General features: G+C 40.2%; 1 protein-coding gene across 1 annotated transcript in view; it reads left to right on the top strand.

Annotated features, from left to right (window-relative positions):
- The first annotated feature begins 4,314 nt into the window (after positions 1 to 4,314).
- The window catches only part of plcl1 (phospholipase C like 1), a 58,039-nt gene continuing 47,059 nt past the window's right edge, over positions 4,315 to 15,294 (top strand). The window contains exon 1 of the mRNA XM_026912336.3: positions 4,315 to 5,227. Coding sequence (XP_026768137.1) covers positions 5,066 to 5,227 — 162 coding nt within the window. The 5' untranslated portion in view covers positions 4,315 to 5,065. The remainder of the gene's footprint in view (positions 5,228 to 15,294) is intronic.

Here is a 15,294-nt window from a genome sequence, read left to right as displayed (position 1 = left end):
CTGTATATTGATTTTTATTTCAAAATAAATTCAAAATAGGTCGAGTGCGTAGATCTTTATGATGTTGTGGCATTTAATAAGAAAACTCATCTATTACTAAGTAACTGTAGCTTTAAATTGTGTTCAGCACAGGAAACTGTGAGAATTTGCAGGGCCTTGCACCTGCACATGTCTCTGTTCTTTACCAAAACAGCACATGAGGGAGGAGGATAAGAGGCGAGACGGATGGAAGGATTAAAAACAACAAGGCCCCTGACACACATCTGACACCTCTCCTACCCATGACTCTGTTATGGTTCAAGAAGTGCACATGGGTGGACATGGTGAGGTTGATGCAAAACATTCCGGCTCAGTTGTTGTACACATAATTCCTAAAAATGCAGAGGCCCTAGATAATTTTTTTATTTTGTACAGTGTTTTGTACAGCTAATTATTTTAATGTTATATACCAGCATTCTCAGTTTCTCAGAGCTGATGAAGGAAAAACAGCTTTTGTAAGGAGGGAAGAGTGACCAAGGTCATCAATACAAGTAGGCTATGTATACAGTATTAGGTAAACTGGACCTAGAATTACAGGTCATATTTTGAGCAACGTTTTAGTTACATACACACACACACACACACACACACACACACACACACACACACACCAATCAGCCATAACATTAAAACCACTGACAGGTGAAGTGAATAACATTGATTATCTCGTTACAGTGGCACCTGTCAAGGGGTGGGATATATTAGGCAGCAAGTGAACAGTCAGTTCTCGAAGTTGATGTGTTGGAAGCAGCAAAAATGGGCAAGCGTAAGGATCTGAGTGACTTTGACAAGGGCCAAATTGTGATGGCTAGATGAACATCTCCAAAACTGCAGGACTTGTGGGGTGTTCCTGGTATGCAGTGGTTAATACCTACCAAAATGGTCCAAGGAAGGACAACCGTTGAACTGGTGACAGGGTCATGGATGTCCAAGGGTCACTGATGCCCTTTCCTCAGGAATGGTTTAAGAGCATGACAAAGAGTTCAAGGTACTGACTTGGCCTCCAAATTCCCCAGATATTAATCTGATCAAGCATCTGTGGGATGTGCTGGACAAACAAGTAAGATCCATGGAGGCCCCACCTCGCAACACACAGGACTTAAAGGATCTGCTGCTAATGTCTTGGTGCCAGATACCACAGCACACCTTCAGAGGTCTTGTGGAGTCCATGCCTCAATGGGTCAGAGCTGTTTTGGTAGCACAAGGGGAACCTACACAATATTAGGCAGGTGGTTTTAATCTTATGACTGATCCGTGTGTGTGTGTATATATATATATAATCATCTGAAGATAATAAACAGTGAATAATGAAAAAACCCTGGTTGGTATAAGCCTATAATCTATAAGCTTGATCCCTACTGTATGGCATACAGTGTGTTTTTATATCCTGTGTACTTATAATGTTATAGCTGTTGGTCTAGCATATATACTGACAGGAGCACAGTTCTTTGAAAAGGTGACAACATAGAGAATAGAGTACAGAGAGTCTCATTCAAAACAGCTGATTATTCGTTTTCTCTCAGGCACCTGTTCATTGCCAACTGCACGATCCAACACTGTCCCTGGCTGTAAACAAAAAAGATAAAACATGTGGCACAATGCACTCCATACACCAGCAGAGGGATGCATTTCAGTGATGTGCTTGCATAATTTCTTAAGCTGGTTTACAAACAGAAGGACACTGAGGTGTGTGTGTGTATAGCCAAACTAGAGCAGGTGGAAAGTTCAGGCATGCATCTGTTATGTTCTAACCATATTTCATACTTCTCTGCCACTTAAGCTGTTAACATGCATACATCACCTTACGCCAAGACATTACTTTTGGCAGGCACACAGTCCTCATTTAAAGTCCTATTGTGTTTATCAGAACTGAGTAAACCCAAAGTTTGTGACCCACAGACTTCAACCTGCATACCACAACACATAACACATTATCCTACATATGTAAATACATATATACATACATACATACTAAGCTTATTAGATATATTGGAGGTATTTCTTAATGTCAAACACACACACTCACACACACACACACACAATATGACAGTTCAGTATAACAGTAGCACTGAGATGCTAGTGACTAACCTCAGAAAGGTGTGAGACTTCTGGGACCCTTGCTAATAACCCTTGAGCTCTATCTACATTCCACAGTCTCCCATAGTCCCATCCTAGTGTCCTGTTTTTTGAGATCACAAAATCTTTGATTTTTGTTATGTTAAACGTCATTATTTTTAAGCATGATGATTTACATAACAAATTCTAATCCACAAATAAGAATGCTACTGTATGACTTATAGGGATGCACCAACATCAATTTTTTGACACAATACTGATATCAGTGAGCTGGGATGATACTCCAAATATAAGATTTGTGTTGTGTCAGTCAACATCACAGAGTTTCATGACCTTAAAGTACACCAGTAGATCTGAAAATATGCCAAATACTATCTAATAGCAATCTTGTGGTATCAGATAATGGCGTGTTTTCATGTCCTATCTGCTTACATTACACAAACACCTATTGTGCAACTCCACTGTAAATACTGTATTTCCTATGAGCCTCTGAATTTGGTTCTGAAATTTGTTCTGTTTATGTTAAACTTCTGTCTTAAAATGTTACAGATTCCAAAACATGGAACAGTAATGTTGGAACAAATTTTATTTATTTATATATTTATTTAAATTTTTTTAATAATATATTTAAGTCATATATTTATTTACTACAGCAGTGCTGTAGTAATGACTGGCATAATTAAAATTTCCCATTGTTAATAAATAGGTAATAAAACATAATGGCGCATGCTGTTATAGGATAATAATACTCAGTGGGTTGGTGTGAGGCCATTACCACCCTGAAGAGGGTTATTTTCCTATAACAGCTTGCCCTGAAGTGTTGTTTTTCCTAATTATACCACAGAGGGTTGCCAATGATTTTACTTCATAATTTACGAATATATGGTGCACCAAGTTTTTTTAAAATCATTTATAGTTATGGATAATGTTGTGGAACGCCCACGAGACAAGTTTGTTTCTGTTATCACCTATGTTATAACAGCTATAAACAGTGGTTCCTTCACCATCCTCTCTTTGTTTTCGCTCTCGAAGCTCAAAAGTCCTATATCGTGAAGGCCCTCCTGTAATGGAAAACTTTCTGACTATTACAAATTGCTGACGACAGAGACTTCATTCATAAATGTTAAAAAAATGTCTCCTAACACAACTCCATCCATCCATTTTCTGTACTGCTTATCCTACACAGGGTCACGGAGGAGCCTGGAGCCTATCCCAGGGAACAAGGCAGGGGACACCCTGGACAGGGTGCCAACCGATTGCAAGGCACACTCACACCCACACACACACATTCACTCACTACGGACAATTTGGAAATGCCAATCAGCCTACAGTTCATGTCTTTGGGCTGGGGGAGGAAACCCGAGGCTCCAGTCTCCTCCGTGACAGAAAGTTTTCCATTATGGGAGGGCCTTCAGGATATAGGACTTTTGAGCTTCAAGTGTGAGTACCTGAAGGAAACCCCTGTAGCATGGGGAGAACATGCAAACTCAACATGCACACAGGGTGGAGGCGGGGATTCGAACCCCCAACTTGTTAAATCTATTTATTATTTGTCTCAGGCTATGCAGATTGTCCACTATAAGTCCCTGTGCTATTGTCAGAGCTGCTGTTATAGAAAATTAATCAACACCTTCTGACCAATCAGATTCAAGAACTGAAGAACAGTGTTGTGGTATGTGGAGTTTTACCTCCAGTAGACCTATGAGTGCACCTGGGTCTAATCACTATATATACATTTTTAACACTAATTACATAGCCTACATTCTTCTTGTTTACGTTTAGATAGATAAACCTTGGAATTTAAATGAGAAAACAAAACATCTCTGGATCATTTTTTACACAGACTGAAGGTAGAGTAAGCTCTCCATTTAGCAGTATTTGTATCCTACTTTGACAAACTACACACTACTGTTGGCTACTACAAGTCAAATGGTACTTTATCCCTGGTAACCATGGTAACCGCTGGTATTTTGTAACTTTACTGACCATAATGTGTGGTTTGGGTTTGGCAGAAGAGGACCAGTCCCGCCCCTATATCATAGCCCCGCCCCTTGGAGAACCAGTCTGGCAGCTTTGGTGAGAGAGCGCGAGAGAGAGAGAGAGAGAGAGAGCGTGAGAGAGAGAGAGAGAGAGCGCGCGCGCGCGAGAGAGACCTGTAGAATCAAACATGATTGGTCAGAAACACGCCTCAATCACAGGGGAGGGGCGGAGCCACGCTGCTGGTGAGTGCTGTTCCGTTTTTCTTGTCAAACGCGGGCAGGGTGCGGGTTTATCACACGTTGTGCGTGTGCTGAGTGAGCATCAGGCTGTTTTCCTCACGGCGAGCTGACATGACATGACTCCTGCCCCAACCCGAGCGCTTCTCCAACACCAGACAACACCTGAAGTGAATGGAGGACGTTTTTATTTGGATGTGCGATAGTCATGCTCCAGGATAGAATCTTGCATGAGGTATTTTTGTAGAGACTTGTGTTGTTTTTTTGCTGACGTGAGAGGGATTTGTGTCTTTTTAACCCCTCTCCACTATTATGCCGAGAAGTAGCTTCTTCACTCTTCTATCCCCCCCGCCCTTTTTTTTTTTTTTTTTTTTTTAGTTTTTTGCTAATTCACTAGACAGGAAACTTGTTGCATGCTGTATCGCATAGGCTCCAGCTTGGTGCGCGCGCGCAACGCTGCTGCCTCAGTTCCCATGTCGATTGCCCTGTGAGCCGAGTTACCCCCTTCTCTACAGCACAGCTTTGCAGCACGATTAAGGAAATTGAAGTAATTGCAACCGGCCATCTCGAATAGCGCTTTTAATCAAGGACAGCCGAGCTTGCACTTCTTTAATCGCGGAGTTCTGGAGCAAGTCCATGCGCTGTTGATGCAGGACGCAGGTCTAAACACATAAAAACTCACTTAAAAAAACAAAAAAAAACCCCTTTGGTTTATGTTTGTGATCTGAGCTGTGATGTCGGAGAGGGATGGTGATGGGGAGGAAGGCGCGGACTCGATCCCCGCGGGCGCGTGGCGCGGCGCGCGCAGGACTGGAGTGCTGCTGTCTGACTCCGACACTCCGCTGCTGGAGAGCGTGAAGGCGGCCACAGCGCCACGGAGGAGCAGCATCATCAAGGTAGGTCTGGAACAACAGCTCACCAGGGAAGCGATCCCCAAAGCGCAAGAGTGTAGCGTCAGTAAGAAACCCACTTGAGCTTGTGACTCAGTTGCTCCTCATGCAAGCAGCGTGTTGACGCCACATGTGCAGCTAAACAGAGCACTGAGAGAATGACTGAGCAGAACAGCTTACTCCTTTACACATCCTTACTGCGTGTGATAAGATCACGTTGTTGTCGAAAAATTACAGTCAAGCCTGAAGTTGTGAAATAGTCATGCTTTCTAAGAAGAAACTTGATCATATGGCCTTTTTTTCAGAAAGCAGGGCACTATCCTGTACCATTCCTTTACACTATATTCCCAAATGTTTGTGGACACCTGACCATCACACACATATGTCAGCCTTCTCCAAACTGTTGCTTAAAAAAATAATTATATAGGATGCAACTAAGAGGCCTAAACCTGTTCCAGGATGATAGTGCTCCTGTGCACAAAGCGAGCTCCATGAAGAAATGGTTTGCCAAGGTTGGAGTAGAAGAGCTTGAGTGTCCTACACAGAGCCCTGACCTCAATCCCACTGAACACCTTTGTGATGAACTGGAACACTGTCTGCACCCCAGACCTTCTCGCCTGGTATCAGTGCCTGATCTCACTAATGCTCTTATAGCTGAATGAACACAAATCCACACAGCTATGCTCCAAAATCTAGTGGAAAGCCTTCCCAGAAGACCGGAGGTTATTATAAGAGCAAAGGGGGAATAAATCTGGAATGAGATGTTCAAAATGCACATATGACTGTGATGGTGAGGTGTCCACAAACTTTTGGCCACACAGTGTACCTTGAATATGTATCTTTTACTAAGGTGCATATAGTGTACTATTAAAGCTTTACTCTAAAAGGAAATTACAGTCCAATTGTGTACATTAAATCTTTTTCAGAGGCACTATAGCAACATTTCCAGGTGAAATATACACATTAAAGGTACAAAAGTTATGGGTACCACCCTAGGAAGGTAAAGAAAGGTACAGTTTAGTAGGCTACTATTGTTCTAAGAGTGTAAGGTGAGGAAAAATGTACTAGAGATCTGACCATGGTCCAATCTAGTGGGTATCTTGTAATTATAGCCCACCCATTTATATCTTACAAATGTTTATATAACTAACTACAGGATGTAAGATGGAGCTTTACTGATAACCAGGTATGTGGTTTTTCACTGCTGAAATATTTAGACAATTAGGTTTATAACAGGTTGTAATATACAATATACACAACATACAACAACACAAATAACCCAAACTGTGACAAAAAGTGTGCTGAGGTATCTGGCACCAAAAAGTAAATAAACTAATGCTTATGTACCATGGATGTATTTATTCAAGAGTAAAACCTGGACACCTACATGTCGTCTGTAAAAAAGCAGACACTGACATCACGAAGTGTCTTTTACAATAAAAATTAATCAAGAGTCTATGCGATGTATTCGCATTACAGTATACAGAAGTTGTTCAGTCATTCCTGACATTTAGCGATGCTGAATCATCAGGGAGAATTCAGACTGATTAAGACTGATTTGCAGACATCTGAACAAGTTAATTATGCTTTTTTATTAGTTTCTTAAAATTCTTTGGTATCCAGAGAAACTCATGCAATGAACCTCTTCAGAACGATTCAATAAGCATCATATGAAATCGACCAATCAAATTATGGGCCATGTTTCCAAACAGGTGGATGATTTTGCTGTAGTTAAATTATGAATATAATATTGGGTATACTATGTGTTCTACACATAAACCCAGCATTAGAATTTACTATCTGTATAAAAGCCTGGTATAAAAAGTGAGTACATGCAATATGACCTCAACCACACCACTGTACCGGATGGCCTTCCTGAACCAGAGATTATATTTATGCTGCCAGTGTTAGGTAATGCGTACTCTGACTTAAGTAGTAGTTAGAATGAGATGTGTAAGCGTGATTTCTTCCTCTTTATGTATGCATTTATATATTAATCTCAGAACCAAACTTAGCTAGGCCTAATACATATGGTCCAGGCTGATGTTGGCTGGAATGTGCAGATTAGATTTGGTCATGTAATCACTTTAATTGCTCCACTGACTCTCAATCAGATATTTTTCAACATTTTATCATGCTTTGTGTACTGATGATGGCAGCTTTATATGTGACGATAAAAATGGGCAAGAAGTGAAATGGTTCACACTTTTGGGGGATATTAATTGCATTATTAATTTGTTGTCATAAATTTTGAACTACTTAGATGGTCAGAAATACAGAAATGCAGACAGATGGATAGAAATGTGAGGCAAGAAAGTATTTGCAGTGAATAAAAAAAATTTAACCATGTCAGCTTCTGAAACTCTGGTAATGTTTTCTTTTTTTTTAAAGGATCAAACCTGTGTATAAATGAGCTAGTTTTTTTTTTTTTACATCACATGTACATTGGATCTAGTTTTTTAGATAAACTACACGTTGGGCTGTTGCATGTGTGTAAAAGTAATTATTGTTTCTTTTGAAGGCAGCATCCTGATGTAAGACTTGTGGTTTTTATTTGCTGTGCAGAACTTTCCCATTTTCTCTGTTCTGCATACAGTTGTGGTGAACTTGAAGTTCACTGAAAAAGGAAGTTGACTTGGCAAACATTTGTAAACATTTACAAAAAGAGACCAATTTGAATGCATCTCAGTTGACTCCTGTAAATTACTTATGTGAGCTTTTTGTGAAGAGGAATCTCCTGTACTCAGTAGAAAGGAAAACGAGACTTGTATTCCTGTCTACCACTTAGAAAGTTTGGTCTTCACACAGCTGGCGGTGCCTGTCTGAGACACGGGCTGGAAGCAGCTCTGGCTAACTGACAGATGGCAAAGAGGATGATGATGTCAGTGACAGGCACAGACACGGGAGCTTTGGGGGGGAAGGTTCATGTGACTTCTCCAGCTCTGGGTTTTGGTTCTGCCTTTTCTAGATCCAGAGTATGAGTAATGCCCAGCAAAAGCCAAAGAAAAACCCAGCCCATCTCCGAAGACACATGAGGCAGTGTTGTTTCATAGTTGTCTAGGGCGCAGCAACAGCATATCTAGGCAGAGGTAGAAGTGTTTGTCTGAGCTCCTAGGAGATCTGTTAAAGGTGTGTGTATGTCTCATATTAAGCTGTGTACAATCCCACTTCACACAGGCAAAAGGAATCAAGTGCAGCATGAGCATCCAGTGTTTAGATCTGCTACTTAAGGAATATGGTCCTTCTGCCCTTGAGCAAGATACTCTGACTTAACAGCTTCAGTTAGAGTGTAATTGAATGTCGATATTTTCTGTAAGCAGAAAACGGATAATAAGGGCAGATTGATTTCCGTCTCTGTGTCCTTGGGGGTGAATGGCTCAGAGCTGCCAGATTAATGTGTTGTATGTGAACTTTAATGTAGGCTTAAGCTTAGTGCCCTGATTTATGTGTTATTGTGGTAATTATATCAGCACTTTCAATGACTTGCTCTAATTGTACATCACTTCTTTGCAGTTCACCTGGTTACGCTGTTACCTTGACCACTGGATGAGTTTCCTTCAGAAGCATTTATGTGTCAAGCATTATTAAGCATTAATAAGTGTCATATACTGTATATAGCAAAAAAAAATGGTTGATCTCAGAATCTTTAGGTATGTCTAAATGTACTCAGTGCTTGTGACTTGATTCTGGAAGTAAGCCTTTTTTTCTTTGTGTTAAATGTGAAGGAAATCTACTGGCCTGGATTAATACATATACAGCCGATATAAAAAGTCTATACACCCCTGTTAAATTTTCACACCCCTGTAAAAACTGCAGGTTTTTGTGATGTAAAAAAAAAAATTAAACCAAGATAATCATGTCAGATCCTTTTCCACCTTTAATGTGATATAGTAACCAACAAAAATCAAGTGAAATCCAAATAGAAACGTCTTAGGCAAAAAAACAGCAACAATAAAGGAGCTGCAGGAATATCTGGAAAGTACTGGCCTCTCTCTACATGTGACAGCAATCTGTTGTATTCTTCATGTCTGAGCTACGGAGTAGGGTGGCGAGAGGGAAGCCATTTCTCACACGCCCACAAAAAAAATCCAAGTCTGTCTAAACCACCCAAAACCATGTGGCAAAATGCATTATGGTCTGTTGAGACCAACATAGAACTTTTTGGGCATAATTCTAAAATATATATTTGGTGTAGCAACAAGACAGCTTATCACCCAAAGACCACCATACCCATGGTGAAGCATGGTGGTGGCAGTATCATGCTATGGGGCTGCTTCTCTTTAGCTAGGACTGGGGGTCTAGACAAGATAGAGGGAATCATGGATAGCTACAAGTACCAATCTATTTTGGCACAAAACCTGCAGGCCACTTTTAGACAGCTGAAGATGACGAAAACTGTAACCTTCCAGCATGACAAAGCACAGATCCAAGTAAAAGGAAGAAGAGGCTTCAGAAGAAGAAGATCTGTTTTGAAATGTCCCAGTCAGATCCGAGATCTAAATTTTATTAAAAAAACCTGTGGAATCACTTGAAGAGGGCTGTGCACAGGAGGATCCCCTCACAACTTGATAGATGTGGAGCATTTTTGCAAGGAAGAGTGGAATAAAATTGCCAAATCAAGATGTACTTGGTAAAGTTGGTAGACTTTTACCCCAAAAAGACTGTATTACAAGCAAAGGTGCTTCAACAAAGTATTAGTTAATGGGTGTGCACACTTATGCAGTCAGTTTATTGTTATTGTTAAATTTATTAATTAGTCAGTCAGCTACGTAAAAGGTCCAGTGTGCTTGCTTTGGTTGCCTAAATGACTAGACTAAAAAGTGGCGCTAAGATACAGACCTCTCTGAAAGTATTGTAACGGCAAGGTTGTTTTGCTATACACTGAAGACATTTGGGTGTGAGATCAAAAGATGAATATGAGACGATAGATCAGAATTTCAGCTTTCATTCCCTGATATTTACTTCTAGATACAATCGTATAGTTTAATAACTGTAAACCGTAAGTATGAAAAAGTTTGCAATGAAGGAGTTTTACCTCTAATTAGTCCAGAAAATCAATGGTGCGGAGGACTCATCCTTCAGTATGCGCTTTCCGAGTGCAACACAATATTCTATATTAATTTCATCCTCATAGTATATTTTATTTACAATCCCTCAGTGTAATCTGTTGGATTCTAACATTTTCAGTCTGTCCTGCTCAGTAATCAGCGTGAGTAGATTTCACCTCCTCCTGTGGTCCTTCTGTTGTTATTCCTAACTAAAAAAAAAAAAAGAAAAACAACGGTCTACGAAGAGATCACAACAAAGACATTAATGATGAACACAGATATTTATGAAGAACCAATGAAACATTTCAATAATCAGTGTAAGGAGTGCTAATATTTATGCTCGAATTCAAAACACTACCTTAGTTCATGAGTACTTTAATACTTTAATACATTTCTGTATTAAAGTAAATACTTTAATACATTTCTGGAGTGATCCCCTATCAGGTTTTTTTGTGTTCACTCTGTTCCCAGCTTTGGACAATCACTTTTTTACAAAGTGCCGCTGGTTCTGGTAAAGAGGAATGACAATGTAACAGCTGTGACAGTGTGCGTGACTTTGTAGTTGCATGAGCTATTGTTGTGTGTGTTTGTGTGTGCATGTATGGGTGTGTGTGTCAGTGTGCTGCAGGTTGGGTGTTGGCAGGGGGCAGAGTAGGACTTCTGTGTACTCGTGTCACTCCGCTACTGGTGCCACAATACACAGAGCGATGTTGTCCTTTCTCAGTCACACAGCATCTCTCTGACTCACCATGATCATTCCGATGACTTTAACTGTGAGTGTGTGTGTGTGTGTGTGTGTGTGTGTGAGAGAGAGAGAGAGCGAGAGAGAGAGCGCCAGAGAGAGAAAGAAGGATCTATATGGTGCCTGAACATTGCTGTGGATATCTGCAACATATAGCACTTCAGAAATGTTTATTCTTGGAAGAGGAAGTGGAACCTTATACGACCATATGCAAATGGCGACATTTTCATAACTTTTTCTCGCCAATACCTCTGTTTATTTCTTTGTTTCTTTCTGATATCTGGTGAACAGTTTTGGATTATATCTTAGAACACTTTGTTCTAATTTTTCTTGTGAGGAAAAGAGCCAGGCACACACAAAACACATGCACACACACGCACACACACAGTTTAATGAGCTGATGGCCTGGCTTGATCTTCATAGCCTCCAAAGGTCTCTCTTTCTGTCAATTTCCTGCATTTAATTACCTAAATAGGCTTTTAAAGCATTTTGATTTTGATTTCAGCTTACATAAGTTTATTGCATTCTTTCCCACAGTAACCCTTCCAGTGGTTTTCTGTTGGAGGAATACATGACAAGCGGGTAAACGGCAGGAAGAGATCGCTGTGCTTTCTCTTTATACCTTTTTGCATATGCCATTGAGGAATTGAGGGAGGGAGGGAGGGAGGGAGGGAGGGAGGGATAGATGGCAGGGAAGCCTTATCTGTTTTTAACTTCCTGTTTAGTAACACCCAACTCACAGCTGCTGTGAGATCTTGCATTCACTGTGCTGTTTAATGTATCTGAAAGTCTGTTATTGTTAGAGCCTTGCTAGGGTCATGACAAGGAAGGCTCATCCAAACAAAGATGGGGGAGAGTGTGGAAGAAGACACCATCAGAGACAGAGACAGCAGAGAATGGAGAGCTGTATGCTGAAGGGTGAAGGCTCGGTGTGAGCTAAACAAGGCTACAGGAAGTACAGTAGAACTGAGATTGTAAGATTAAAATGAAGATGAGAAAGAGAACAAGTAAGGAATGAAACTGTACAGGGCATATACCACAGCAATTAAACGATACTAACATTTTGTGTTATTTATTAAAGAATAATGCCGTACTTTTTATCTATTTATAGTTACGTTTAATGTTGTGGGATGTCTATTATCCATTACATAATTGCACACACTAATCCACACTAAATTATTGTGTTTTTACATTTCTTCTGTTTATCTGGAGTGTTGTTTTTCCTGTTTATTTGGAGTACTGTTGGAGTTGTTACTACAGAAATGTAAAAGTATTAGAATGAGCGCCTTAACATAAACCTGTGTGTGACTCCCGACAGAGCTGCTGTTATAGAAAATTCAACACCTTCTGAAATCAACACCTTCTGATTAACCAGATTAGAGAAATCAACTGTGCTGTGGTATAACTGCCAGATAAGAGATGTTCACCCGTGTGTTGTGATGTTGTGATGTTACTTTTTTGTAACATTAAGTGGAGCACATTCTGTATTTCAGTGTAGAAGTAAAATGAAATTGCTTAAGTGGATCCTACACACCTTACTGTGGTCCACATTGTCCACACACACACACACGCACACACACACAAATCAAATCACCTGCTCAGAAAAATCTAATCAGCTCTTTTCTGTGAATTTGTCCCTTGATGTAGATCCAATGAGGCGTCTCAGATACAGACTGTTTGCCTGCCTGTTTAAAAAGTCACTAGCTTTCTAAGTCTGCCATGATAGCTAGGATTAAGCTGTTATTGTTCATCCTCATATGTCAACTGAGCTCAGCTGTTCCAGCCTGTAGTTTGTCAGAGCCTTTTCCCAGCAGTGCCAGGCTGGGAAATCACAGAAATCAGGCAGTGAAGGTCCTCCTAGTCTGAGATCCATTTCAAGTGCCATCTCTCAACTCCACGTACAAACCAAGACACTGTGTACACACCCTTAGTGGTTGGACTATGCAGTAGACTCTTAAGTGTCTCGTCATTCTTTAGCATGAAGTAAAAGGAACTGTAAGTAAGGGATCCAAATGCATTAACATAAAAGGAACTAAGTTGTGCATACTTTAGTGCTGAATATGTCTATTGAAATGGAACTGTGAAGTGTGTGTGTGTGTGCGTTAAGTGTGTTTTTGGATGTAAATGGCAAGTCGGAGCCTTGGATGAAGGGAGAAATGTAATCTCCCAGTATGAGTGGAGTGACATCATCACAGCTTGCTATGGAAATCTCTTTCTCAATAACAGGACAACTGCTTACACGTTACCACCCAAACACTCAGCTGTAGTGGCTCTCAAGTCTTCATGCTTTGTCACGTTGCTTTCTCTGTTTTTGCTCAAAAGCTCATTGGGGGTGTTGAAAATTTTGGAGGTAAGTGGTCCTGTTTGGAAGGAATTCCAGCAGGAACAGTTAAGCACCACAGGACTTTACACATCTGTAGCCCATCACAAGAAGATGGAGAGACTTAAAATAACACACACACACACACACACACACACGTTTGTCTTAGTATTCTTGTGAGGACCTTCCATTGACTTAGCGCTGCTCATTAATTCTGAGCCAACACCTAAACCTAACCTTAACCTTAGTAGCCAAAAGGAAGCTTTTTCTTTCTTTTACTTAAAAAAGCTACAGTTGTTGTACAAAAAAACCCCACCAACAACAGAAAAAAAATTCCTTGTAGGGACCAGCCAAATGTCCCTAAAAGGACAAAACCTTCAGATTTTCTTATCCTTGTGGGGACATTTGGTCCCCACCAGGATATAAAAACATGTACACATACAAGCCCAAAATTGCATGTGGGTTAAGAGCCTCCATCTTAAATCTGATATATTTTTTTAACTTTTACTTGAAGGAACAACTGAAGTCTTGTTGTCAATTGTATAGTTAAATGTTTTTTTTAATTATTATTATTCAGGCTGCTAAATGGTAAATCCATGGCAAGCATTGATTTCTAGAAACAGCATCTATAACAGGATTACAGTCCTAATCTTCTCCATAAAAGACTCTTGGTCCAGCAGAAAAGAAGAAAGCTGCTTGCCAGTTGGAGCAGTTATCAGAAGTGGATGAATTGTGTGTGGGGAGCCTAGATTCCTGTGTGTGTTGCTTGGACTCACAGCAGAACCAAATTGGCATAAAGCAAGAGGGACTATTTCAGCCAGTTTAACTTTTTAAAATGAACCACAACTGCACAGGTCTTGGATAGCCATTATGGTGTGTAATGCTGTGCAATCACCCAAACATTTCCACATGTGGGCCGGCCAAAATCACGAAATCAAAATTCAATCCATTCTGTTCGAGTAGAAATAAAGTGTTCTTGTACTCACTCGTAGCAGAGTGGAACGTGTGTACCATTGTGTGGCGTTGAGAACTAAAATGATTAATGTGAGCAACTTAAAATCAGTAGGAGGCTGATGCAATAGCTATAGCTTCATGTCATCTGCCGCTGGTTATCAGTCCTTAAATAGCTGTAATTATTTCCATCTGTCCTGCACAAATGTTTAAATTTAAACCCTCAGGAGGACCTCATTTGTTATTAAAAAGTCAGCTGTGGTATCCCTAGCAACACATTGTTGAGTATTACATCAGATAAATCACAGTATAACTGCCCTCATAGGTTTTAACTTTGGTGGGAAGAAGAACAACACAGCATTTTATTTTCAAGTTAAGACTGGCAAACTTTTCTTTTTCTCATGGCCAGTAGATATTCTCCAGTTTTCCATTCTTGTCTTTTTTTGTGCTGGCGGCTACTTATTTCCGCAACATGGATTCTGTCTCCCACTTTTCTTTTTGTATATTGTTCTCTCTCTGGCTCGCTGTAGCTGTTGCGCAGTTACTCTCATTTAACATTTATCAGTGTCCTGTCCAAAGATTTATCTCCTTCACTTTATGGACGCTGCTCTCCAACATCCATGTGGCCATTAATATTCCTATCTGATATGTCTACGAAAGCCAGATAACATAGTTTTATCTCTGCTAAGTCATCTCAATCACGAGTAAAGTTACGGCATTTTGAAGTCTGGCTACCACCAAAAGTCAAAAGGGAGAAAATTATATTCAAAGATTTTATTCCAATGCCACTGAAAGATGCCTCGCCTACCTCTACATTTAGAGCCAAGTCTATGTCTGGAAAAACTTTACTGTTGCAAAAATGTAGTTTACAATGGCAAAAGAGTTATCACTTTTATTATCAACATGATCCACATCAGACTCATCACCTGAGGTGAAAGTCTTTCACGGCATTTAAACACGAGCCTCATCATCGTCTATTCACTCCACTGATCTCTGTTCATGCCGACATCAT

The sequence above is a fragment of the Pangasianodon hypophthalmus genome, chromosome 5 (genome assembly GCF_027358585.1).
Source record: "Pangasianodon hypophthalmus isolate fPanHyp1 chromosome 5, fPanHyp1.pri, whole genome shotgun sequence".
In the NCBI taxonomy this organism is placed as follows: Eukaryota; Metazoa; Chordata; class Actinopteri; order Siluriformes; family Pangasiidae; genus Pangasianodon; species Pangasianodon hypophthalmus.
Note: the sequence above shows the minus strand (reverse complement) of the source record. Positions and strands in the feature narration are given on the sequence as shown.